The sequence below is a fragment of the Poecilia mexicana genome, unplaced genomic scaffold (genome assembly GCF_051168715.1).
Source record: "Poecilia mexicana isolate PSO_F unplaced genomic scaffold, ASM5116871v1 scaffold_2, whole genome shotgun sequence".
Taxonomy (NCBI): domain Eukaryota; kingdom Metazoa; phylum Chordata; class Actinopteri; order Cyprinodontiformes; family Poeciliidae; genus Poecilia; species Poecilia mexicana.
In genome coordinates, this window is record NW_028263371.1 from 24,923,330 (window position 1) to 24,946,715 (window position 23,386).

General features: G+C 40.0%; 1 protein-coding gene across 2 annotated transcripts; it reads right to left on the reverse strand.

Annotated features, from left to right (window-relative positions):
- Positions 1–278: 278 nt before the first annotated feature.
- Positions 279–21,924, reverse strand: LOC106932829 (NLR family CARD domain-containing protein 3-like). 2 transcript variants are annotated; one of them, XM_088013158.1, is made up of 9 exons: positions 21,780–21,923; positions 12,844–12,878; positions 11,244–11,525; positions 7,423–9,178; positions 5,473–5,652; positions 4,334–4,507; positions 2,340–2,513; positions 1,658–1,810; positions 279–1,140 (listed from the first exon to the last, which is right to left on the reverse strand). In XM_088013158.1, the coding sequence occupies exons 2-9, from the start codon at positions 12,869–12,871 to the stop codon at positions 1,125–1,127; spliced, it is 2,763 nt and encodes a 920-aa protein (XP_087869284.1). In that variant the 5' UTR covers positions 12,872–12,878; positions 21,780–21,923; the 3' UTR covers positions 279–1,124. The 2 variants fall into 2 exon arrangements, with proteins under 2 accessions (XP_087869284.1, XP_087869286.1); XM_088013160.1 differs by lacking the exon at positions 2,340–2,513 and having other exon boundaries at positions 21,780–21,924.
- Positions 21,925–23,386: the final 1,462 nt, after the last annotated feature.

Consider the following 23,386-nt stretch of genomic DNA (forward strand, 5'->3'; position numbering starts at 1 on the left):
CATCGCTAGCATAGCTCAGAATCTCTGTGGAGCTGCTTCTCGTTCACACTGACAGAGAAAACATTGAAGTGAACCAGGAGAAGAATCTGCCTTCATTTATATCACTGGGAACCAGTTAACCTGCTAGTCTGAAGCTGGAAACCAGTTAGCTCGTGTATTTTATTTAAATATACTTGGTCTAAATAATGCAAAATAAACTGTTGTCTAAATTAGAAGCTTAAAAAGCTGAAATCAACTGAACAGGATGTTTATGTTATTACTAAATAAACATGTCAAAGTAAAAATAGAAACTTAAATATATTTTAATTTCTTTATTCCAATACAAAAAGCTAGACAGCATGAAGGATTAAAATAAAAGGTGCAGTTACTATATTTGTACAAAGAACATTATTAAAATCTTTATTAACCAAATAACACATATTAGTTTGAAGAAATATAAAAAACATAAACCAATCAGCACATTATCCCAGTGATTCTCTGAGGTCTGAATAAGTCAATAAAATCACAGTAAAGATCCTGAAGTGACACATCGAGTCCTAAAGTTCTTTAGAAAACTTAAAGTAAAACATGAAACATGGAGTTAAAAAAGTAAAACACAAAAACAATCAGAGTTTCTGTGGGACATCCAGTTCTAAACTGGTTAAACTGGTTTCTGTGATGGAAGCTGAAGTTTCTCTGCAGTTTCCAGTAAAGCATCTTTTTATCTGTGGAGCTTTGAGGAACATTTTCCTGTCAGCAGAAGAAGAAGCAGCAGAGAAAAGAGGTTTGAAGTGTCTTTATGATTCAAAGCTGAACTGAAAATGATTCCCATGTTTCCATCTCAGACCATTTCTGGTTCCAGGATGAAAATGAATCGGAGAGAAAAAAGATCAACTTTCCAGTTGAATCCAGTTCAGATCAAAACTCCATGAAGCCTCTAAATGGAGCCCAGTTTGAATCGGATCTTTATTGATCCAAAGAGACAAACAATATCAGACACTAAATGACAGACATGAGAAAATAAACAGGAGGAAAATCTTGGAGGTCAGAGGTCGTCATCAGGATCCAGTCAGAGTCTCTTTAGACTCAAACTGCTGCAGCTTCAACCTCTGAGGATCAGCAGGACACAGAGACCGTTCTCTACTTTACAGAGACCAGAACCTGCAGAGAGAAGAAGGATGGAGAGATCAGATCAGTGAGTGTTTCCAGCCTCTCCAGCAGCAGTCAGTGACGCAGCACATCCAGTAGATGGTTTCCAGGCTGCAGTCAGACTGATCTCAGAGCTGTGACCAAGATGAACCTGATCAGTTGTTTCCTGTTGAACTGAGAGAACAAGCAGATCTGAGATCAGATCTGCTGCTGCCACAGTTTGATGAATGAGGACCACTGTCTCTAGACATGTTGGACGGCTGGACGCTGGAGTCCAGCTGGACGTCCTGGAGACATGGACACAGCAACAACACTCATCTTCACACCAACACAAACACAGGAACACAGCAAGCTGCTGCTCCTCTGATTGGCTGATTGCTGTCTGTGTGTCCAATCAGGAAGCCTGAACCATTCTCCTCCCACTGAGAAGCTGCAGCTTTACTGGGAACACTGGAGCTTTGCTTTGATGCTAACTGGGTTTAGTTGAACATGCTGACAGCAGCTGGACTCACTACAAACATTTACTTACTTTAAAGTCTTTACAAAATCCTCCAGCTGCTGAACATCTGAATCCTTCAGGTAGTTTCCTCTCAGGTTCAGTTCTGTCAGATGGAGGCTGTTGGACTTCAGAGCTGAGGCCAGAAAATCACAGCTGATCTTTGACAACCTGCAGTCAAACAACCTGAATAAAGAATAAAAGATGAGCTGAAGCCAACAGGATGCAGGTGAACCAGTCCAACAGAACCAGTTAAAGATTCTAATGAATATTAAAGCCAACAAGCTGCTGCTTCAATAAAGACCTGCTGACTTCAGAACCAGAACCAGAACCTGGTACTGGGTCATGTTGTGTTGGAGGATTTTAGTCAGTAAAATCATTCCAGGTTCTGATCAAAGTGTTGAAGCATCAATCATTGATTATTGATTTGTTCCTGTCAGATTCCAGGAATTCACTTTTCTAGACTGGGTTGAATGACCTTTGACCTGCTTGACATGAGGGGGATTTCTACACACTGGGGGTCCGAATGCTGTCCTGTTCTGACCTCAGGTCAGCAGGTCCAACTCAGTTACACAGAGGGACTAAATTAAACTCTGGATCCAAGTCCAGGAACAAACTCAGAAAATATTTATTAGAACAGAAGATATGAACTTTGATTTATGGTCAATTATAGATAATTATTCACTGAAATATCAATAAATATAAAATTATAAACCTCAATGTTTCCAGTCTGCAGTCTTCAGTCTGTAGAAAACCACAGAGCTCCTTCAGTCCAAAATCTTCCAGGTTGGTTCCGCTCAGGTCCAGTTCTGTCAGATGGGTCGGTTTGGACTTCAGAGCTGAGAACAGAGACGTCCAGCTGGTCTCTGACAAACTGCAGCCCCTCAATCTGAATAAAGAATAAAAGATGAGCTGAAGCCAACAGGATGCAGTTAAAACTGAAATATGAACAAATAAATAATAAAATGTAGAAAATTAATTTCCCTGAATGTAAAAGAAACTTGATGAACTGATTCTAACATCTGATCCAGTCAAACTGGTTTAAAGAGTCCAAACCAGCAGAACCAGAACATTTTATCAACAAAGAAACTCAAAGTTTTTCTAAAAGTTTCTCAGCATCTTAAACTCAGTCGGATGTTTTTCTCTCCATGTTTCCTTCCAGGCTCTGTATCAGCTGACTGCTCTGTACCTTCATTTATCATCAGATATTTTATGTCTCCAGTTTTTGGTCATTAATCTATTAATGATGTTTTTCTTGCTGGTTGTATTTTAACTGCAGCTCATTGCTAAGTATGACAGATGTAAACGTTTTATTTCAATCCGTCTAATTCAGAGTTTTACAACATCCATTACAGCTCAGATTCTGAAAGTTGATCATTTTGTAATTTTGTGGTGATTCAGTTCCTTAACTATCAACTAGAAAATATTGAGTCTTTTCTCTGTCAGATTGATTTGGGTCATTTAGTTCAAGTTCTGAATCCTCCATCAGAGACGCTGCAGAAATGGGAACATTATCATAAAGAACAACCTGATTGTGAAGACGAGTCATTTTTAAATCTATTTTCCAGGTGAACCACATGAGGATGATTTCACTGAACTGATGAAGCTTGTTGCACACAAAGCTTTACAAAGGTAAGATCTCACTTCCTGTCCTACAAAATAAGAGCTGAATCAAGATGTTTGAACTAAATGACTTTAACACCATAACCTTCACAAAGTCAGTATTTACTGCAGGACTGTTAATTAATGATCTTTATATTATTTCTGTCTCCTTCATGTCAGGAACTCAGCCAGAAGACTGTGGTCATCCTGACAGAGTCTGACCGTCAGAACAAACTCAGATTTCCTCTGGAAGCTGCTCTCAGTGGTTTGGAGGACGACTGACTTGTAATTTGCTCCATCAGTGGAATTGACACTAAAATGGAAACTCATCACCTGCTTCCATGTTGTTTTGCTTCCTGCCAACATAAAACTCCTGCATGAGCTGCAGCTCCATATGAGCAGGCAGTCGAGTCCCCAGAAAGCTTCCCTGTTTCTAGGAACCATTTCATCCAGAGTTGGTCGACTTTCTCCGTCAGACGGTGAACCTTCAGTCTGAGCATGTGCAGAACCTCCTAACACACCTGGTCCAGATTCATGTGCTGCAGTCTCTGCTGGTTCTGATGTCTGGACCAGAAAACTGATGTCCAGAAGAACCTGCAGCCTGTTGAGCTCAGAGAAAAACTCAGTGGTCTGGATTTTTAAAATGAAGCTGAAGTTGGTTTCTGATTGAAGCTTCAAATTCAGGAAATGGATAAAGGGCGATTCCACCTAATTATTCACTACAACCAGCATCTTTAATCTGCTCTAGTTAAACATTAAAACACCTGGACTGGATTATTATCAACTAATAGCAGAAGATTTAAAACTAAGTGTGAGATTTGAGGAACTTCAATAAAGGGAGATTTTCATTCTCTCTGTTTTTGATCTGACCTTTGACCTGCTTGACATGAGGGGGATTTCTACACCCTGGGGGTCCGAATGCTGTCCTGTTCTGACCTCAGGTCAGCAGGTCCAACTCAGTTACACAGAGGGACTAAATTAAACTCTGGATCCAAGTCCAGGAACAAACTCAGAAAATATTTATTAGATCAGAAGATATGAACTTTGATTTATGATCAATTATAGATAATTATTCACTGAAATATCAATAAATATAAAATTATAAACCTCAATGTTTTCAGACTGCAGCCTTCAGTCTTTAGAAAACCACAGAGCTCCTTCAGTCCAGAACCTTCCAGGTTGGTGTAGTTCAGCTCCAGTCCTGTCAGATGGGTCGGTTTGGACTTCAGAGCTGAGAACAGAGACGTCCAGCTGGTCTCTGACAAACTGCAGCTCATCAATCTGAATAAAGAATAAAAGATGAGCTGAAGCCAACAGGATGCAGTTAAAACTGAAATATGAACAAATAAATAATAAAATGTAGAAAATTAATTTCCCTGAATGTAAAAGAAACATGATGAACTGATTCTAACATCTGATCCAGTCAAACTGGTTTAAAGAGTCCAAACCAGCAGAACCAGAACATTTGATCAACAAAGAAACTCAAAGTTTTCTATGAGCAGCAGCCTGGATGAGATGAGCTATTTCTGCTGGTTCCTGATCATCAGCTGGAGACCCGACTTGGTAACCGGATCAGAACCACTCAGTTTATTCATGAATGGCTTTGGGTTCTTCTTAAAGCTGCTGAAAGCCAATGGAGGCCATTATTTCCTAAGGAGACGTGACCTGATGAAGCTTCATCACAGAGACGAGGCTCCAACCGACTGACAGCTGTCAGACTGAAGAGGACGGTTCCTCTCTGACCCGGCCCAACAGAACCACAGCTTCAGGACAAAGTGAGGAACCTGCTGCTGCTGCAAACCTCACTGTCATTCAGTTCATCTAGATTTGCTTTTCTACAATCAGTCACTTCTTAGATGTTTCATTAATGATGATTTGAACTGGTCAGTGTTTGTGGCTCGACTGGAGGAAAACATTTCATTCTGGATGTAAAGATGAGAATCAGAAATAAAACAATCTGAATCTTTACCAACCAAACTGAAACATCTCCATCATTAATTAACTTCATTTGAATTATTTTACTCATTTTGTTCATCAGTCAGAAACATTTAAAAACTGAAAAACAAAGTTCAATGATCTCAAAGTCTGAAATGAGAAAATAATTCATTTATAATGTAAAATGTTTTAGAGATTTTAATCTGACATTTAAAAAGGTTGTTTTAAAATATATTATAATAAAACCATTAATTAAACTAAGGATTAAAGTATCAATGAATGATTTTATTGTATAAATAGAGAAAACAAACCCCAGATTCTTCACTTTACTGACTGAACTCTCCAGGATCTCAGACAGATTCTTCATATCAGAGTCTCCACCTCCATATATGGAGATCCAACTTATTTCCAGTTCAGTCAGATCTGGGCTGGACTTCAGAGCTGAAGCCAAAACTTCACATTCAGCCTTTTGGATCTCACAGCCACCAAGTCTGTGATGAGAGAAGAAATAAATTCAGTTCTAATGAAATCAATCTGGATCATAAACAGACTAAAATATGATAACAGTGATGTCATCATGATGTCATCATCTGATCAATATCTGATCTTCAGTTTACTGAGTTTGACGCGACAGAGAGTCTGTGCAGTTCCTGACTAAAGTCCAGGTTCTGGTTCTGGTTCTGGTCCAGGCTTCATGTCCTCAGACCTTCAGCTCAGTCAGATGTTGAAGATCTTCTATCATCTGTGAAGGAAAGTTCAGTCTCTCTGCAGCATCAGAGCCTCAAAGGAGCTGCAGCAGCTGATGAAGAGGCTGACTGAGCTGAATGAAGGAAACTACTGGAGATGATGGAGAGGAGGAGGAACTGCTCACAGCTCTGACAAGTCACACTGACTTGGACTAGACCGTTTGGCTCCTTGAGATCTTCCACCAAGCAGGAAGTGAGTTATAAATGAAGTGAGCAGAGCAGGAAGTCCAGCCTGCTGTGGACCTCTGGCATCTCTGGGTTTGTTTAGCCCATATCTGCTGCTGCAGCATCTAGAATCCTCCTCATCATTAATAATAGTAGTATATTCTATAGAAACATGGCTCCCAGCAGCAGATTATTAAATGCTGCCACAGAGGAAACTGGGAGCAGACCAGACACATGATGCTCCCAGTTGTGTCTCCGTTCATCTGCTGGATTTGATGCTGTAACAAAGTAGAAAGTGGACAGTCGTCAACCTGCTTCAGCTAAAAGCTGCAGATTGTTCTGGTCGTCCTGCAGAGCAGCAGCAGAACCGGTCCTGCTGCTCCTTCAGGTCTGGACCGTCCTCTGTTGGTCTGAGAGGAACTGGGACAAACTGGTTGGAAGAGGGACACATGTCTCTGCAGTGGTCTGTCCATCGTCTCAGAGGAACAAAGGTTTGGATGTCAGAAGAAATTGTTGCTAAACTCCTAAAGAGCTGAAGAGCAAAACCCCTGGAGGAGACGGAGCGTTTGGGTCCAGCAGCATCTTCATGGTGAAGCAGTGAAAGTTCTCCAGAACTAAAGAGGCTGGGATGTCTAAAGAGCTGAAGCTCATGTCTCTGCAGGTCTTCATGGAGGACAGCTAACAGCTTCAACAAAGGCTGCAGATGAAGAGTTGATGAGGAAAATGGTTCCAGCTCTGGAAGCAGAGTTCTCAGAGCTTTGGGAGGATCTGACAGAAACTAGGACTTTTTCTGGAACCAGACAACAATCACCACATTTTGGTCTCAGTTACAAACTCAGAGGAAACTAGTGGAGGAGGAAGAGGTGAGGAAGATGACGGGATGAAGAATATCAACACTGTTCACAAAGTTTATAATTAATGCAATGGTTTATTTTAATGGTTCAACTTTCCATCAAACCTAAACAATTATTTTATAAAAACAGTCAAAGATCCTAAAAGGTGAATTATGGAGCAGCAGCTCAACGAGTGAAGAGAGTTTAAAGTTTAAAAAGTCTCTCTGGATGATTGGATCTGAGAGGAAATAGACATTTTCTAGAGTTCAGGGTTTTCTATTCATTTCTACCTGAAAACTGATAAAAAGTTAAATATTTTTAAATGATCAAAATGTGTAAAAACCAGAAGCTGCAGCTGTCCTGGATGAACTGAATGTTTAGATGTTTGAATGGCTGAAATCATCCAGAGGATGAAGGAAGTAGTTAAAGGCCAAAAACATCCAGAATCAACTTGAAGAAAGAAGAAACAGGAGGACAATAGTGCTGAATCAGCATTAATGAAAACATCTGGACTCACCGAGCCTTTCTGCAGTTCCTCACAGCTGGAACCAGTCTCAGTCGTCCATACTCTGATGTGTTGTACTTCTCCAGGTCCAACTCATCCAGAACCTCTGACATCTGCAGCATGAAGGCCAGAGCTGAACAGTCAGTCACTGAGAGCTGCTTCCCTGAATCCAGCAGCCGTTGGATCTCCTGATAAAATGAGACGTCGTTCATCTCCACCAGACAGTAGAAGATGTTGATTCTTCTGTCAGCAGAGATTCTATCAGTGTTCATCTCCTTCAGGTTGGTGATGATTCTCTGGATGGTTTCTGGACGGTTCTCTGTCTGACCCAGCAGATCTTCTAAGAGTCTCTGGTTGGACTCCACAGTGAGACCATGAAGGAAGCGGACAAACAGGTCCAGGTGGCCATTTTCACTGCTGAGGGATTTCTCCATGACTTTCTTCATGAACTCATCTAGAGATATGAAAAAATAATATTTTCCCAACAAGGTCTTGATCACTTTTATTTTCTTCCTGCTGGTGAAGCAGTGGAGCATGTAGACGGCAGCCAGAAACTCCTGGATGCTCAGATGAACAAAGGAGTAGACGGAGATGTTGCGCGTTCCTCTCTCCTTTTTAAACATCTGAGTGAAAACTCCTGAGAACAACGCAGCATCTTTGATGTTGATGCCGCACCGTTTCAGGTCTTTGTCATAGAAGATCAGGTTTCCCTTCAGCAGCTGATCTAAAGCCAGTTTTCCTAGAGACTCAATCAGCTTCTTGTTCTCTGGACTCCAGATAGATTTTGTATTTCGTCGTCCATCAAACTTTTTCTTCTTGATTGTGAGCTGAACCAACAGGAGCTCTACGTACATCTCAGTCAGGGTCTTGGGCAGCTCTCCTTCCTCTCTGGTCTTCATCACATCCTCCAGAACTTTAGCAGTGATCCAGCAGAAAACTGGGATGCGACACATGATGTGGAGACTTTTTGATTTCTGGATGTGGGAGATAATCCTGCTGGCCTTCTCCTCATCATCACTGAATCTCTTCCTGAAGTACTCCTCCTTCTGGGGGTCAGTGAACCCTCTGACCTCTGTTACCATGCCAACGCACTCAGCAGGGATCTGATTGGCTGCTGCAGGTCGTGTGGTTATCCAGAGGAGAGCAGAGGGAAGCAGTTTCCCCCTGATGAGGTTTGTCAGCAGAACATCCACTGAGCTGGACTTTGTAACATCAGTCAGGATCAGATTATCATCAAAGTCCAGAGGAAGTCGACTTTCATCCAGACCATCAAAGATGAACAGAACCTGAAACTTTTTAAAGCTGCGGATTCCTGCGTCTTTAATATCTTCAAAGAAGTGATGAATCAGTTCCACCAAACTGAACTTTTCTTCTTTCAGTACATTCAGCTCTTTGAAAGTGAATGGAAATATGAACTGGATGTTCTGGTTGGTTCTGCCATCAGCCCAGTCCAGAGTGAACTTCTGTGTTAACAGTGTTTTCCCAATGCCAGCCACTCCCATGGTCATCACTGTTCTGATTGGTTGATCACTTCCTGGTTTAAAGATGTCTTCTCTTCTGATTGTTTCTTGTTTCCTGGATGCTGTTTCAATCCGTCTGACCTCATGTTCCTGGTTGACCTCTCTAGTTAACCCCTCTGTGATGTGGAGCTCAGTGTAGATCTGGTTCAGAAACGTTTGATTTCCAAGTTCAGCGACGCCTTCAGAGAGACTCTGGAACTTCATCTTCAGATGGTCTTTAAGCTCCTTTTGACACCGAACATCAAAATCTGAAGAAAAAGAGACAAATACACAACAGGAGAGACTTTAGCTAAATATAATGAATAAAATTATATTTGATATTCTCTGAGGAGGTTTGAATATAAACTTTAATGAAGGAAAAATTCAATTTTTATAATATTTTCTCATCTAAACAAGAAAATCATTCCAACTTCAGTCCTTAAGGACGGAGAAATGTTGAGATTTAATTTGTAATTCTGTGAAAACTTTGGCTTCAGCTCACAAAGTAAATAAATGAACAAAAAGTTCAAACCTGATAAAAACTCTGTTAACAAAAACTGCACAGAGATAATTAGAATCAGTTTTGCTCATTAAAAGTCTTTCATGTTTTTCTCTGGTTGAAGGTCTCAGACATGTTTCCCACAGAGCGACCTCTGACCTTTGAGTTTTACCAAACTGTTTAATTTGAAATTGCAATCCCAATCAAAATGAGTCTAGTGAAATATCAGATTTGAAAAGAACAACAACATTAAGATCAAAGTTTTACTAATTTTCTATTGTACCTGTGTTGTTGGGGATTTTTGTGGGTGTGTCTGTGTGTGGGGGTCGGTCCCTTTGAGAGGTGCAGCCAGCTGCATGTCACGTGGCTTCAGCCAGAAAACCAGACAGAGTTAGATTCAGGTCACCTGTGTGTTCAGTCAGTCCAGTTCCATCTGCATTCATCTTTGCCCTGATGAAGCATTGTAGGTACGTTGAGTTTAATATATTGTTGTGCATCATTATTTTTATATTATTTCTGGTTGTTGAGATGGATGTAAAATATTTTTGGATGTTTATTGTAAGTTTGCACAACTTTGCTAATTCATTTGGGACAGTATTTAATTTAGCTACGTTAAACTTATATGTACATGTTTACAAAGACGGTGAAAGTGATGTATTCCTTTTTGTTTGTGTTTTAGTTTCACACTTCCTTGGAGTCAATAAACCTGTGGATAAAAGGTCAACTTTCCTCAGAGTCTTGATATAAGGAAGAGTTTAGCTGTACTTTCTAGTCTCATTTCATATGGCGAAGGCAGTATAGTACCTAAAGCTGAAGAGATTCTCAGTAGCTCAAACTCATCCTCTGATTTTCTATGTAAATGTTTTGGCTTTGAATTTATTAATCATCTGTCCTGAACTGACCATGTTGAGACCTCTGACCACCTTTCTATGATTGTATATATGCTCAGGCCTTCTGGGAAGATTCACATCAATGGTTATCTAAATATATTCCATATTTCAGGTTTTAGTTTATCGCTCTGAAGAACAGGAAGCAACAAAAAGAGAAACGATGCAGCTGTGTCAGAGTTCAGTCAGAGCTGCTGTTTGCACAAACATGTGAAAGACCAAAGTAAATAATATTAGCTTGGTGTTGTGTGAATTTGGATTTAAAATAAATAAAGTTCAGGTGTGACTACTGGTTTACATCTTCTGACTGCATTTCCTACATTCAAAAGAGGTTGATATTTAAGAAAATAGAATACCAAAATTTATTTATATTGATAGTGAAATAATCAGCTGATCTGAGTCTTTGTCATCATGTTTGGCTCATCAATTAATTTCTCCAAGATAAAATTTAATATTTGAGCCCATCAGAACCAGAACCTGGAGGTTCTCCATCGCTGCAAACATCAGAGGAAAATTGGCCTCAGCTGCTTCAGTACATTTATTTTTAAATCTAGAGAAAATGTTTGATCATTAAAAATCTACAGAAGCATTTATTTCACCTCCATTGGCTTCACAAGTTGCTCTAAACTTTTGTTGATCATCATTCAGTGTCAAAAAATATAATCTATATTTACCCATCAATTGTTTTTTATTTAACATGTCATAATAACATAATCAGTTGAATTTCAGTTTCATGCAGTTTAATTTTCAACAAGCTGAACTGAGAATCCATATTGTGTCATCACATATCAAGCAGATTAATATATTTAACATTTTCTCTGGTGACAAATTTTGAAATCAGAAAATATTTGAAACAATATTTGAATCTAAATGATTTAATTATGATTTAGAGTTGAATCAACGACAGTAGAGGCTGTAATAACAGCCTTAATGAACTGTGTGTTTCACCTTTAGCAGGAGACAAAGAGGACAAACCCAGCTGGTTGGACAGAGTCGGATCTCTGTGGTGAAGACGTCTGATCATCAATCTGCAGGCTTCCTGTCCTTTCTTCATCACAGCATCAATGGTGTTACGGGCCTTGTCTTCTCTGGTTTGGTTCTTCTGAAGTATACCCTCCATCTCTGACTGAGTAAAGACCTGATCTGATAGAAGGTCATCAAGGAGCTGCTTCAGGATTTCCTCAGAAACTCTCTCCACAAACTCACTGCGAACCTCTAAAAGTTTTTTCTCTGCAGGCAGAAATCAGAAACATAATTAATTCAAACAGAGAAAAACGTGATGAAGATCAACTATTCATGTTGCTCCATCCAGAGATTCAGAGTCTGTTGATCCTCAGGTCTAAACCTGCTGTTGTGTTTCTGCCTCATATCTGAGTGACGACCATTGATTCTGTCCACATGAGACCAAATGAAGCTTCTGGTTCATCACTTTCTTTCCTCACTGCAGGAAGAGCAATAAAAGAAACACCTTCTAAATATGGAGCTGCACTATTTTAGGAAAACAGGAAACTTTGATATTATTGGTGAATATTGTGATGAAAATATTGAACGATTAACATTTTCATCACTTTTCTTTCTTCATCTCCATCTCTAAGCTTCAGCGTCTGTTAAGAAAATAAATTTAAAATAAGCTAGTTTTAAAACTTAACATGTCTTGATTGAAATAGCCTAATTATGGTTTTGAAATCAACTTATTCTGCCCTATTGACCTTTATTTTACCTGTAGTTACAGCAGATCGTTTGATCTGCTCTTTGTCTGTCTGGGAAAACAAATCAGGAAAAGTTCCAGCTTTTCAAACTGATCCATGAAAGCCATTAAACAGCAAAGGGGGATAAATGGCTGTAGAGAGAGGGTCAGAGACAGCTCCTGGTTGGATGAGCAAAGATATGCCTTATTTGAATTCTTGACTATAAAAACTTTCTACACAGGAGTAACAAATTAGATTTTGCTCTTTGCTTTTTGTCGTTTCCATCTTTTGTCTTTTTCTCTCTCAGGTAAATTCATGTGTTGTTTGTGCTCTGAGGTTTCTGATGTTTTGTGATGCGCTTTTCTGGTGATAGTTTGCATCTGTCTTGAATAAATGCTGATGATTGTGACGCTGTTATGTGTGTGTGGCTTTTGTTTCCACGCATGGAATCATTGAATCCGGGAGCACAAGAGAATATAACGAGGCAGAAGTTCATGATTGTATTGTCTTAACACATCTCTGTCACCAAGTGTTGGAATAAAAGACACAGCAAGTCTGAGATAATAAATTAGTAATAAATGATGTGATTACTGGATAAATGAATTATAGTAAATATTCCTGAAGTATCAGAGCTGCTGGCCTGTTCTTCACTTCGGTTCCTTTTAGTTTCCATGCGAGTTCGGTTTTTACCTTCAGGTTTCACAGAAACTCACAATGTTTCCACCAGAGCTTCACTGAACAGGAAGCATGAAAACAATAAAGAAACACTGAGGCTGAGCTTCATCACATGGCAGCAACAAAGGCTGTGATTGGTCAGTTTGTTCCTTTAAGATTCTTCATTTCTGCTTCTGATCACTTACCAAAATCCACTTCCTGCTGCTGCGCCATCTTTTACCTGGAAAACATGAAGATTTATTATGTTTGAGGCTTCATTTCATGAATAGTTTATTTTATGCAGTTGGAATGGAAACTATAAATACCCTAAAAGTATTTATTTAAAACACACAAGCACAGACCCCTCCAGAAAAACACATTTATGTAATCATGAAAGTTTCAATGTCAGAGCAAACTATTAAAAATCAGTGATATAAAAATACATTTATCACATCTTTATTTACAAAAAATAATATTCGTCTGATTTCCTTCAGGTTGAAATGTAAACATCTTCACCTCTTGCTTTTTGCCATCTGACTGTAATGTGTTGCTGCTGCCACCAGGTGGCAGCATCAGCTGCAGAAAGCTCCTCCAGAAACAGTTTTTTTCTGCTATTCTCCATCTTCGGTTACCAGGTTGCAAAACAACAACTTAACACATTTGCTGCTGTTTTACTTGGAAACTAAAAGACTCACTGCAGCCATTTGGGTCAAAGGTCAAAATCCTGCTACCAACCCAAAGAGGAAAAGCTGCAGTGATTCTAAAGAGACTCAGTTCATTTATATTAAATGAACAAACATTTAGCTCTGAACCAAACATATATAAAGATTTAACAACAAGTAGATTTCTTTACTTCACCAGGAACTTTGATTTGTTTCATTAAAACAAGTTCAGACTAAAGGAGAAAATGAAGGCTGGAATATCAGTGAAAGAATTCAGTGATTAAAATATAAAACATGTAAACAGACTTACTGTTAAGAGAAAAATTATTACTGTGATTGAACCAATAATTAAGCAAATATTTGCTAAATTATTTTAAAAACAGACTCAGAAACAGAACGACGGTCGGAGTGGAGGAAAGTTTTCTTGGTATTAAAGAAGTTTAAACATTTGAGCTTTCACAAACAAATATCAGATTTTTACTTTAGTTATTACTTAGGTCAAAATGTCAAAAAATAAAATAAAATAAAAAATAAAATACAATAAAACATTTTGATCCAAAATGGCCGACTTCCTGCTGGGTGTGTAAATCGGGTCCAATAGTTTATCGGTTCTGATGGTTTGATGTTTTAACTCAGTTCAGGTCTAAATAACAGCAGTGGATGGTTTTAAATACTCTAGGGGGCGCTGTGTTGTTATGTCACCATAATCACTTATTATTGATCAATAATTGATTGAAATGTGATCAGCTGTCCTCTGTCACCACAAACTGATTCAATCTGGATTTTCTACTGATCAAAGCCCAGAGAAATCCTCTCTGATCAATAAATTATTGACTTCATATTGAAATATTTTCCATCCACCAACCAGAACCCAGATATCTCAGCCGGGCCACAAAAACTCAGAACCTACTTGTTGTGGATAGGTGTAGCACGGGATCACGTGGTGTTATTAGTGATTGTAGATCACCTGTTGCTCACTTGGTGACTTCAGTGAGTGGGTGATGGGGGAGGTCTACTTTTTTCTGACCGCTATGTTTTGTTTTTGATCACTGTTTGACTCTACGGATCCGTTTTTTATGCTGCTTTTGAACACTGTTTTGCTTGAATATGGACAATAAAATCGTTGCAACTGCAGCTTGGATTTACGTTTTGATCAGCTTGCGCGTCAACAACCACTCCCCTATTCAGCCGCTCAGCGACTTTGTTGGATAGTCGCTAATATTTGTCAGAAAAAAAAAGGCACGACAACTGAGTTTCTCGCACAGCTGGAACGCCAACGTGAGCCCACACACCACCGCCACTGCACCTACGAAAGAGGATCTCTTGACAGAGAAGTAGAAGACGACAGTGGTATGTAACCTGAATGTTTGGTGCTGCGTATCGCTCTTCTAAGCGCAGTTTGGTTCTGCCATGTGAAGCTATTGTTGTGACACGCCCCCCCCCTATGTTTTGCTGTGGGATTGTGGCTGCGGGATTTGGTGTGCGAGTGTGTGCTGTGGCTCTGCGTGCGTTCAATAAAGTTTAAGGATTCGCCGTTACTTGGAAGTTTCCTTTATTTTGGATTAAAAATGAGTGGATCATCTGCTGTGTCTGTTGTTGAGAATCCTGAAAAGGATAAAAGAACGATTGTTCTCACTGAGAAAGCTCTCGCAAATAAAATTGAAACTATCCAAACAGAGCGGAAAAAGCATGTCAAGAAAATGAAAGATGTAATATCATCTCTTAAAGAGTTAATGAAAGATGATAAAAATTATTCAGAAGTGAAATCACAGCTGGATGAGTTAACACACCTATTTAAAGATGCTACTGTGATGCATGAATCTTTGCTGCATTTAATTCCGCTTGATGAGAAAGATAAACAAAATGCATGGTTTTCAAGTATCATTAAATACAACAAAGGGTTTATTGAGGATGTTGAAATATGGCTTTCTGAGACAAATAAATGCTCAATGAGACCATCCTCTGACATGTTACGGTCACAGGAAACTCCAACTGGAGAAGAAATGGAGGTTCAAGAACAAATGGAGCCTCAGTTATCTGCTCATTTCCAGCATGACATTCAAGATGATGTGTTGCCATCTGACAGTGTTTCAAATCAAGGAAGCAAGTCAAGCTCCAAAGTTTCATCAACTTCATCTGCACGTCTCAGGGCAGAGGCTGAAATGGCTGCCTTGCTCACACGTCAAACTATGCTGAAAGAAAAGCATGCTATTGAAGAACAGGAGGAGCAACTTAGGAAAAGAAGAGAACAGCTTCAACTTGAAGCAGAAATAGCTGCAACTGCTGCAAAAGTAAAAGTGTTGAAAACTGGATCTGCAGTGCAAAGCTCAGCTTCACGGAAATCCAATGGAATGGAATCATATTTTAAAACAAAAGGAAATGCTGTTGAAACTCTTAATGCAGATGCGAATACTTTTGTTCTACAGACAAAGAGAAAACAAATTAATGAAAATGCAGATCTTCAAATAAAACCAATGCAACAAAATGTGACAAAGAAAAGGTCTCCACCTTTACTTGGATCTTCTCATCCTGTAAGCAGAACAATATCAAATATGCATCTGCAGCAAGCTGCTCAATCAGCAACCAATGAAAATCTGTTATCTATTATGGAGAAACAAAATGAATTAACTTGCATGTTGGTTCGTCAACAAAGTCTCTCTTCACTACCCAAAAGAGAAATTCAACCTTTTGATGGCGATCCGCTTCATTTTCAGGCCTTTATGCGTTCGTTTGAACAGGTCATTGAATCAAAGACTGGTGATCCTGACGATTGTCTGCATTACCTCGCACAATACACCAGGGGGCAGCCCAACGAACTGGTCAAAAGTTGTCAACATATGTCTGATGGTGGTGGATATGTAAAAGCAAAGACTATGCTGTATGAGCATTTTGGAAATGGACATGTTATTGCATCTGCTTACCTGAATAAAGTTCATTCGTGGCCATTGATTAAATCAGAAGACGGAAAAGCTCTTCAGGCATACTGTTTGTTCTTACGTGGGTGTTGTAATGCGATGGAGGAGATTCATGATCTTTCTGAATTAAACACACCTGCTAATATGCTTGCTGTGATTAAAAGATTGCCATACAAGTTAAAAGATAACTGGCGAACAGTAGCATGTGACATCCAGGAGAAGCAGCATCGAAGAGCAACATTTATGGACATTGTTTTCTTTATTGAGCGTCAAGTCAAAATTACTACAGATCCTGTTTTTGGAAAATTAACTGATGCTCCATCAATAAATCCATCAGCCAAGAGCACAGATGGAGGGAAACGTTTTTCTCGCCCAAGAACTACAGGAAGTAGTTTTGGCATCACTACTTCTGCTGTTGAGAGAAATAATCCGTCAGAGGTTCAAGACCATCAGAATGATGTGAAGATTTGTTTGTTTTGCAAAGGTGGACACAAATTAGAGTTATGCTCTCTGCTTGAAAGGAAACCTCATAATAAGATTTCATTTCTTAGGAGAAATGGCATCTGTTTTGGTTGCCTGTGCACAGGGCACATCAGCAAAGAATGCAGAAAACGCCTTTCATGTAAAATATGTGGTTTCAGACATGCAAGCATACTCCATATCCACCACAAGATGAAGAATGGAGTTCAACTTGATGCTGAAGCAGTGAAATCTCCTGTCACAGTTCAGACTAGTGGTCTTACTGGGGCCGGTGAACAGGACTGTAGACTTCCCATCGTGCCAGTCAAAGTGAAATCAAAGAAAGGTCAACGAATACTGGAAACATATGCCTTTTTGGACCAAGGGAGTTCAGCATCCTTTTGTACAGTGGGTCTTTTGGATAAGCTGAATCTCACTGGGAGAAAAACAAAGATTCTCTTGCGCACCATGGGACAAGAGAAAGTTGTGGACAGTTTCATTGTACCTGAACTTGAAATTGCCGGATTGGACAGCGAACTGTATTATGACATGCCTGACCTCTTTACTCAGCATAAAATGCCTGTAGATCTGAATAATATCCCAAAGCAACAAGATCTGGATATTTGGCCACATTTGAAGTGTGTTCATTTGCCAGAGATTAAAGCACAGGTGGAGCTTTTGATCGGCATGAACATGCCCAGAGCCCTAGAACCTTTAGAGGTTATCAGGAGCGAAGGTGATGGACCTTTTGCCATCAAAACCGTGCTCGGCTGGACAGTGAATGGGCCAATTGACCGGGAATGCTGTGAAAGACCAAATTGTCTGTCAGCTGTCACCATGAACAGAATTTCCGCTGTTACATTGGATAATCTATGGAAGCAACAATTCAAGATAGATTTTCCTGAGAGCAGCCATGATGAACAAATGGGGTTGTCAAAGGAAGACTCCAAGTTTCTAGAGTTGGCCAGTAAGACAGTAACCTTGCGTGATGGACACTACAACATTGCCTTGCCTTTGAGAGATCGAGACATAAGAATGCCTGATAACCGAGCAATCGCTGAACAACGCGCCTTAGGCTTAAAGAAAAGGTTCATCAGAGATAAAGACTTTCACAAAGACTACACTGCCTTCATGAAAGATCTTCTATCTAAAGGTTATGCAAAAAGAGTGCCAATCACAGACTTGAAGCGCAGTGATGGAAAGGTTTGGTATATCCCTCATCATGGGGTGTACCAAGGGAAAGATTCGGGTCGTTTTTGACTGTGCTGCATCATTCCAGGGCATTTCTCTCAATGCACAACTTTTGAGTGGTCCTGATTTAACAAATAGCCTGATTGGTGTGCTGACTAGGTTCAGAAAAGAGCCTGTTGTTTTGATGTCCGATATTGAAGCCATGTTCCATCAGGTGCATGTGCCAGAGGAAGATTCTGACCTGTTGAGGTTCCTCTGGTGGCCTGATGGTGATTTCAATCAGAGCATGCAGGAGTACCGCATGGGTGTTCATTTATTTGGAGCAACATCATCTCCGAGTTGTGCTAACTATGCCCTGCGGAAATGTGCAGAAGACAACAAAGCAGATTTTAGCCAACAGGTGATTGACACCATTCTGTACAGTTTTTATGTGGATGACTGCCTTGCCTCAATAGGCACTGAAGAGGAAGCCATATCTCTTTACTCAGACCTCAGACTCATCTGCGCCAAAGGTGGCTTCCACTTAAAGTGGATAAGTAATAGCCGAAGCGTCCTGGCAGTAATACCTGAGGAGGAAAGAGCCAAAGAGGTTAAAAACCTAGATCTGGATTGTGACCTTTAGCCTGTTGAATGAGCATTAGGAATATGGTGGTGTCTACAATCGGATGCGTTTAAGTTCTGTATATCCATCCCAAATAGACCATGGACCCGAAGAGGGATCCTTTCTACTGTTAGCACCTTCTATGACCCATTGGGATTCCTAGCTCCTGTCATTTTTGTAGCTAAAAGAATCCTTCAAGACCTGTGTCAGAAGGGAATAGGTTGGGATGATGCTATTCCATCAGCCGTTGCTCAAGAGTGGAAAAGCTGGATGGAGGAATTGCAACTGTTAGACAACATCAGCATCAAAAGATGTTTGAAACCTACTGATTTTGGGAAAGCAACCACTGCTCAGTTGCACCATTTTGCAGATGCAAGTGAGAAGGGGTATGGTGTTGTTACCTACCTCCTGCTGCAGAACAGTCTCTACCAGATGCACAGTTCCTTTATAATGGGGAAGTCCAGGGTGGCACCTTTAAAACCAGTCACAATTCCCCGTATGGAATTGACGGCAGCTGTGCTGGCAGTTCGCATGGACATACTGTGGAAAAGAGAACTAAGGCTACCTCTCCTAGATTCAGTGTTTTGGACAGACAGCACCTCTGTATTGAAATACCTTAATAACAAGACTTCCAGGTTCCGTGTTTTTGTGGCAAACAGAGTGTCAGAGATTCTCAGGGCTTCTGGTGTCTCCCAGTGGAGATATGTGAATACAACAAATAATCCAGCAGACCTTGCCTCGAGGGGTATGAAGGTACAGCAATTTCTACATGACACTACATGGTTATCTGGTCCTGCATTTCTTACACAGCCAAAGACAGATTGGCCTGTAAACCCAGAGAACTTACAGGAACCTCGACATGACGACCCTGAAGTCAAAGTGTCTGCTTCTGTTGGTGTTTTTCCTGCACAAGATGATGATCATCCTTTGGCTCTTCTGATTCATCGTGTTTCATCCTGGACTCGTCTTGTCAGAGTGATGGGTTGGATTTTAAGATTCAAAACATTGCTCCTGCATCACAAAAGAAACAAGACACATTTTCAGCCTGCATCTGAAACAACCCAGTCTGAAAGTGCTCATCAGAGGGGTGAGCTATGTACTGGCTTTCACTCATTGGGAGAGATTGAGGATGCTGAGATGCAGATAATCAAGTTTTGTCAGAAGGAAAGATATTCTGAAGAAATTTCCTGTCTCCAAAAAGGAGAGAATGTCAAAAGAAGCAGTCATATATACAAGTTAAATCCTGTTCTGGTGGATGATGTGCTGCGTGTTGGAGGACGTCTCAGCAGGGCTGTCATGTCTGAAGATTCTAAACATCCTATCATTGTTGCTAAAGATCTTCATATTGCTTATCTTATTCTCCAATATATCCATAAAGAGGTGGGTCATGGTGGTAGGAATCACATACTCTCAAAGCTCCATCAGAAATATTGGATTCCTGGTGCTGGTGCACTGATTAGAAAGATCATGTCAAGGTGTGTCATCTGCAGATGGCTTCATGGAGCTGCAGGCCAGCAACAAATGGCTGACCTGCCTGAGAGCAGAGTGACACCTGAGAAACCCCCCTTCAGTTTTGTTGGAGTGGACTATTTTGGTCCATTTGAAGTGAAGCGTGGGAGAAGTCTTGTGAAGAAATATGGAGTTATCTTCACATGTTTGGCAATCAGAGCAGTACATATTGAGGTTGCCTCATCTCTTGACACAGACTCTTTCATTAACGCCTTACGACGTTTCATTGCAAGGAGAGGCCAAGTACAAGAGCTGCGGTCCGATAATGGTACCAACTTTGTGGGCGCAGAGCGCGAACTGAGACGAGCTATCGAAGATTGGAATCAAGAAAAGATCTCTGATGCGCTGTCTCTGAAGGGAGTGAAATGGATCTTCAATCCTCCAGCTGGGTCACACCATGGTGGAGCATGGGAGAGATTGATCCGTTCCATCAGAAAGGTTCTTAATTCCACCCTGCAGACACAACATCTGGATGAGGAAGGACTCCAAACTGCTCTCTGTGAGGTGGAGTCAATCCTCAACAGTAGACCTATTACCTTGGAATCTGCTGATCCAAATGATCTGGAAGCTCTAACACCGAACCATCTTCTTTTACTCAAGTCTAATCCAAGTTTGCCACCTGGTTTATTCCAGAAAGATGATATTTATGCACGAAAACGATGGAGACAAGTCCAATACATATCTGACCTGTTCTGGAAGAGATGGATCAAAGAATATCTGCCTCAACTTCAACAGCGCCAAAAGTGGATGAAGATTAGACGCAACTTTGTTCCTGGAGATGTGGTCCTTATAATGGATGGCTCTGCACCTCGTGGTTCATGGATCATTGGTAGAATCACAGAAACTGTGCCTGACAAAAATGGACTTGTACGCCAGGTCTGGATTAAGACCCCAACCAATCACTTATGTAGACCCATCACGAAGATATGCCTTCTTCAGGAGACTTTCGAACAATGAAGACAACACATTTGATTCTACTCTTGACATGACTTTTTGACTTGACTTTACCATAACTAGATGTACATCGCAGACTGACTATATTTAGGCTAAGTGCTGGTAACCTCTGGCCTATGACTGACCGACTATGGATGGACTATTTTGAAGAAAAGAAGAATGATTGACTATTTCCAAATGACTTTCATGGACAGTTTGAATGTGTTATGTTATCTCATTGTGTGTTTTGATGTATTGTATATCTTAGGTTATAGTGTTGTACGAGTAATTATTACTGTGTAATGATGTAATAATTAGGGGCCGGAATGTTGTGGATAGGTGTAGCACGGGATCACGTGGTGTTATTAGTGATTGTAGATCACCTGTTGCTCACTTGGTGACTTCAGTGAGTGGGTGATGGGGGAGGTCTACCTTTTTTCTGACCGCTATGTTTTGTTTTTGATCACTGTTTGACTCTATGGATCCGTTTTTTATGCTGCTTTTGAACACTGTTTTGCTTGAATATGGACAATAAAATCGTTGCAACTGCAGCTTGGATTTACGTTTTGATCAGCTTGCACGTCAACAACCACTCCCCTATTCAGCCGCTCAGCGACTTTGTTGGATAGTCGCTAATACTACTGGTACCAGTTTGACTCGACTATGAAACTGGGAGCAAACTCAGCTGGTTGTCTGGGTTACAGATGAAAACTCAGAAAATCAGAGATCCTGGTTGAAATCAGGAGCTGCAGCTTTGCATCAGAACCAGAACCAGAACCAGGTCCAGTTCTGGTTCTGGTTCTGTCCAGCAGCTCAAAGAGAGAAAACCCAGTCAGGACTGGAAACCAGTAGAAAGTGGAGTTAAAACTCACCTGATCAGATTTTTGCTTCTCCTTCTGTTCACACAAACCGAGTCGGAGCAAACAGGAGAAATGGACCTGATTCTCCAGAACCTGAACCAGACCCACCTGAGGCTCCGCCCCCTCTGACAGCAGACATGTGTTCACCTGTTGAAATGACAGGAATCCTGTCTGATTAATGATACCAGGAAATAAATGTTTATAAACAACAAATTCACAGTTTAAATGTTCTTTGTTTTAAATATGTTTAGTATTTTTAATCAATATTTTATTAAATTAATGGAGATTTTGAGTTTTATCTATAAAGAACTTTAACAACCAACAAATTTCTGCAGAGAAACAAGAGCAATAAAACTAATAGTTTCTGCTTGTTCTAATCTGAGCCAACAGAACCAAGAACCTTGAAATGTTGAAGTTTCTCCACATATTGACGCGACCATCTGATGTTGTCAAGTTCTCTTCTAAACTGTGCAACTTCCCCACTTGTGCAACTTCCCCACTTGTGCAACTTCCCCACTTGAAAAGAAATGGATGACCCCATGCAGACTCTTAATGACAGGGATTTCACTCGAAGGACCAAACAGTTTTCCTTGCTTTTACTTCCATTTATTTCAGTGTATGAACATGTTCACCATTGATCCAGAGGATGCAGGTAAAAACCTTTAAACAAACCCAAAAAATAATAATTACTAATCTGTATAAATTAATTTCACTTAGTTGCAAATTATTATATAAATAATACCAAGCAACCCATCACAAATTAAACATACAAAATAATCAAAGTACACAAGTAACTAAACTTATGTTAACTTTAAACTTAACGTTAAAGTGCATTTCAAGTTAATATTTACATTTCATACACATACATTTCTTAACATACAAACATCTACTTCTCAACATTAATAATAAATATTTATCATAAATTTAGCTTTAAATTATTGTTGGAAGTTGATGGTAAATTAATCAACAGTTGAACTTGATACCCAAATCCACTTCGTCAATACAACAATCAACTTAATCATAAAAGTCCATCAATCAATGAACGGCAAGCGTCGCCGCTGCAATCCGCCACTTCAGGTCAGCTGTCACTAATGATCCGATCAGCCAAACTGGATTGTAGACAACTTTGCGGTCCAATCTCATAACAACACAGTTTATGTCTTACCGGCTGCCTCTCTGCTCATCTAAAAGATCATTCAGTTGTACACAGGTTGACTAGGATCTGTGATTCAAAAAAGTCCCAAACTCCTGCCCACTTTGTTTGGGTTTTAACTTTCGTCTTCTCTCTTTTTTTTTTTCTTGTCCCTCCCTCTTTTAGGTCCGTGTGGGAACGCACGACTTTTTCTTTTTTTTTTTGCTTTTTGATTTGACTTCACATTAATAGTAAAATATACAATAACTATTCTTTTCTTTTTTATTTAAAAGGAAAATCTGAAGGAACTCAAAGTATATACAGCTGTACAGCTGCAGCTGCAATAATCCATACTGTCGGTCACTTGGAGGAAATTTAGAATCACACAGAAAAGCTCCTAAAGCAGGGGTGTCAAACTCCAGTCCTCAAGGGCCGCTGTCCTGAAGTTTTTAGATGTGCCACAGGTTACAAAACACTGGAATGAAAT

Coding starts and splice junctions, on each gene's coding strand:
- LOC106932829 (XM_088013158.1), bottom strand. CDS start 12,871: ATGGCGCAGCAGCAGGAAGTGGATTTTG. Junction 5,653..7,422: donor AGGAACTGCAGAAAGGCTCG/GTGAGTCCAGAT, acceptor CTCTCATCACAG/ACTTGGTGGCTGTGAGATCC. Junction 1,811..2,339: donor TGCAGACTGGAAACATTGAG/GTTTATAATTTT, acceptor TTCTTTATTCAG/GTTGTTTGACTGCAGGTTGT.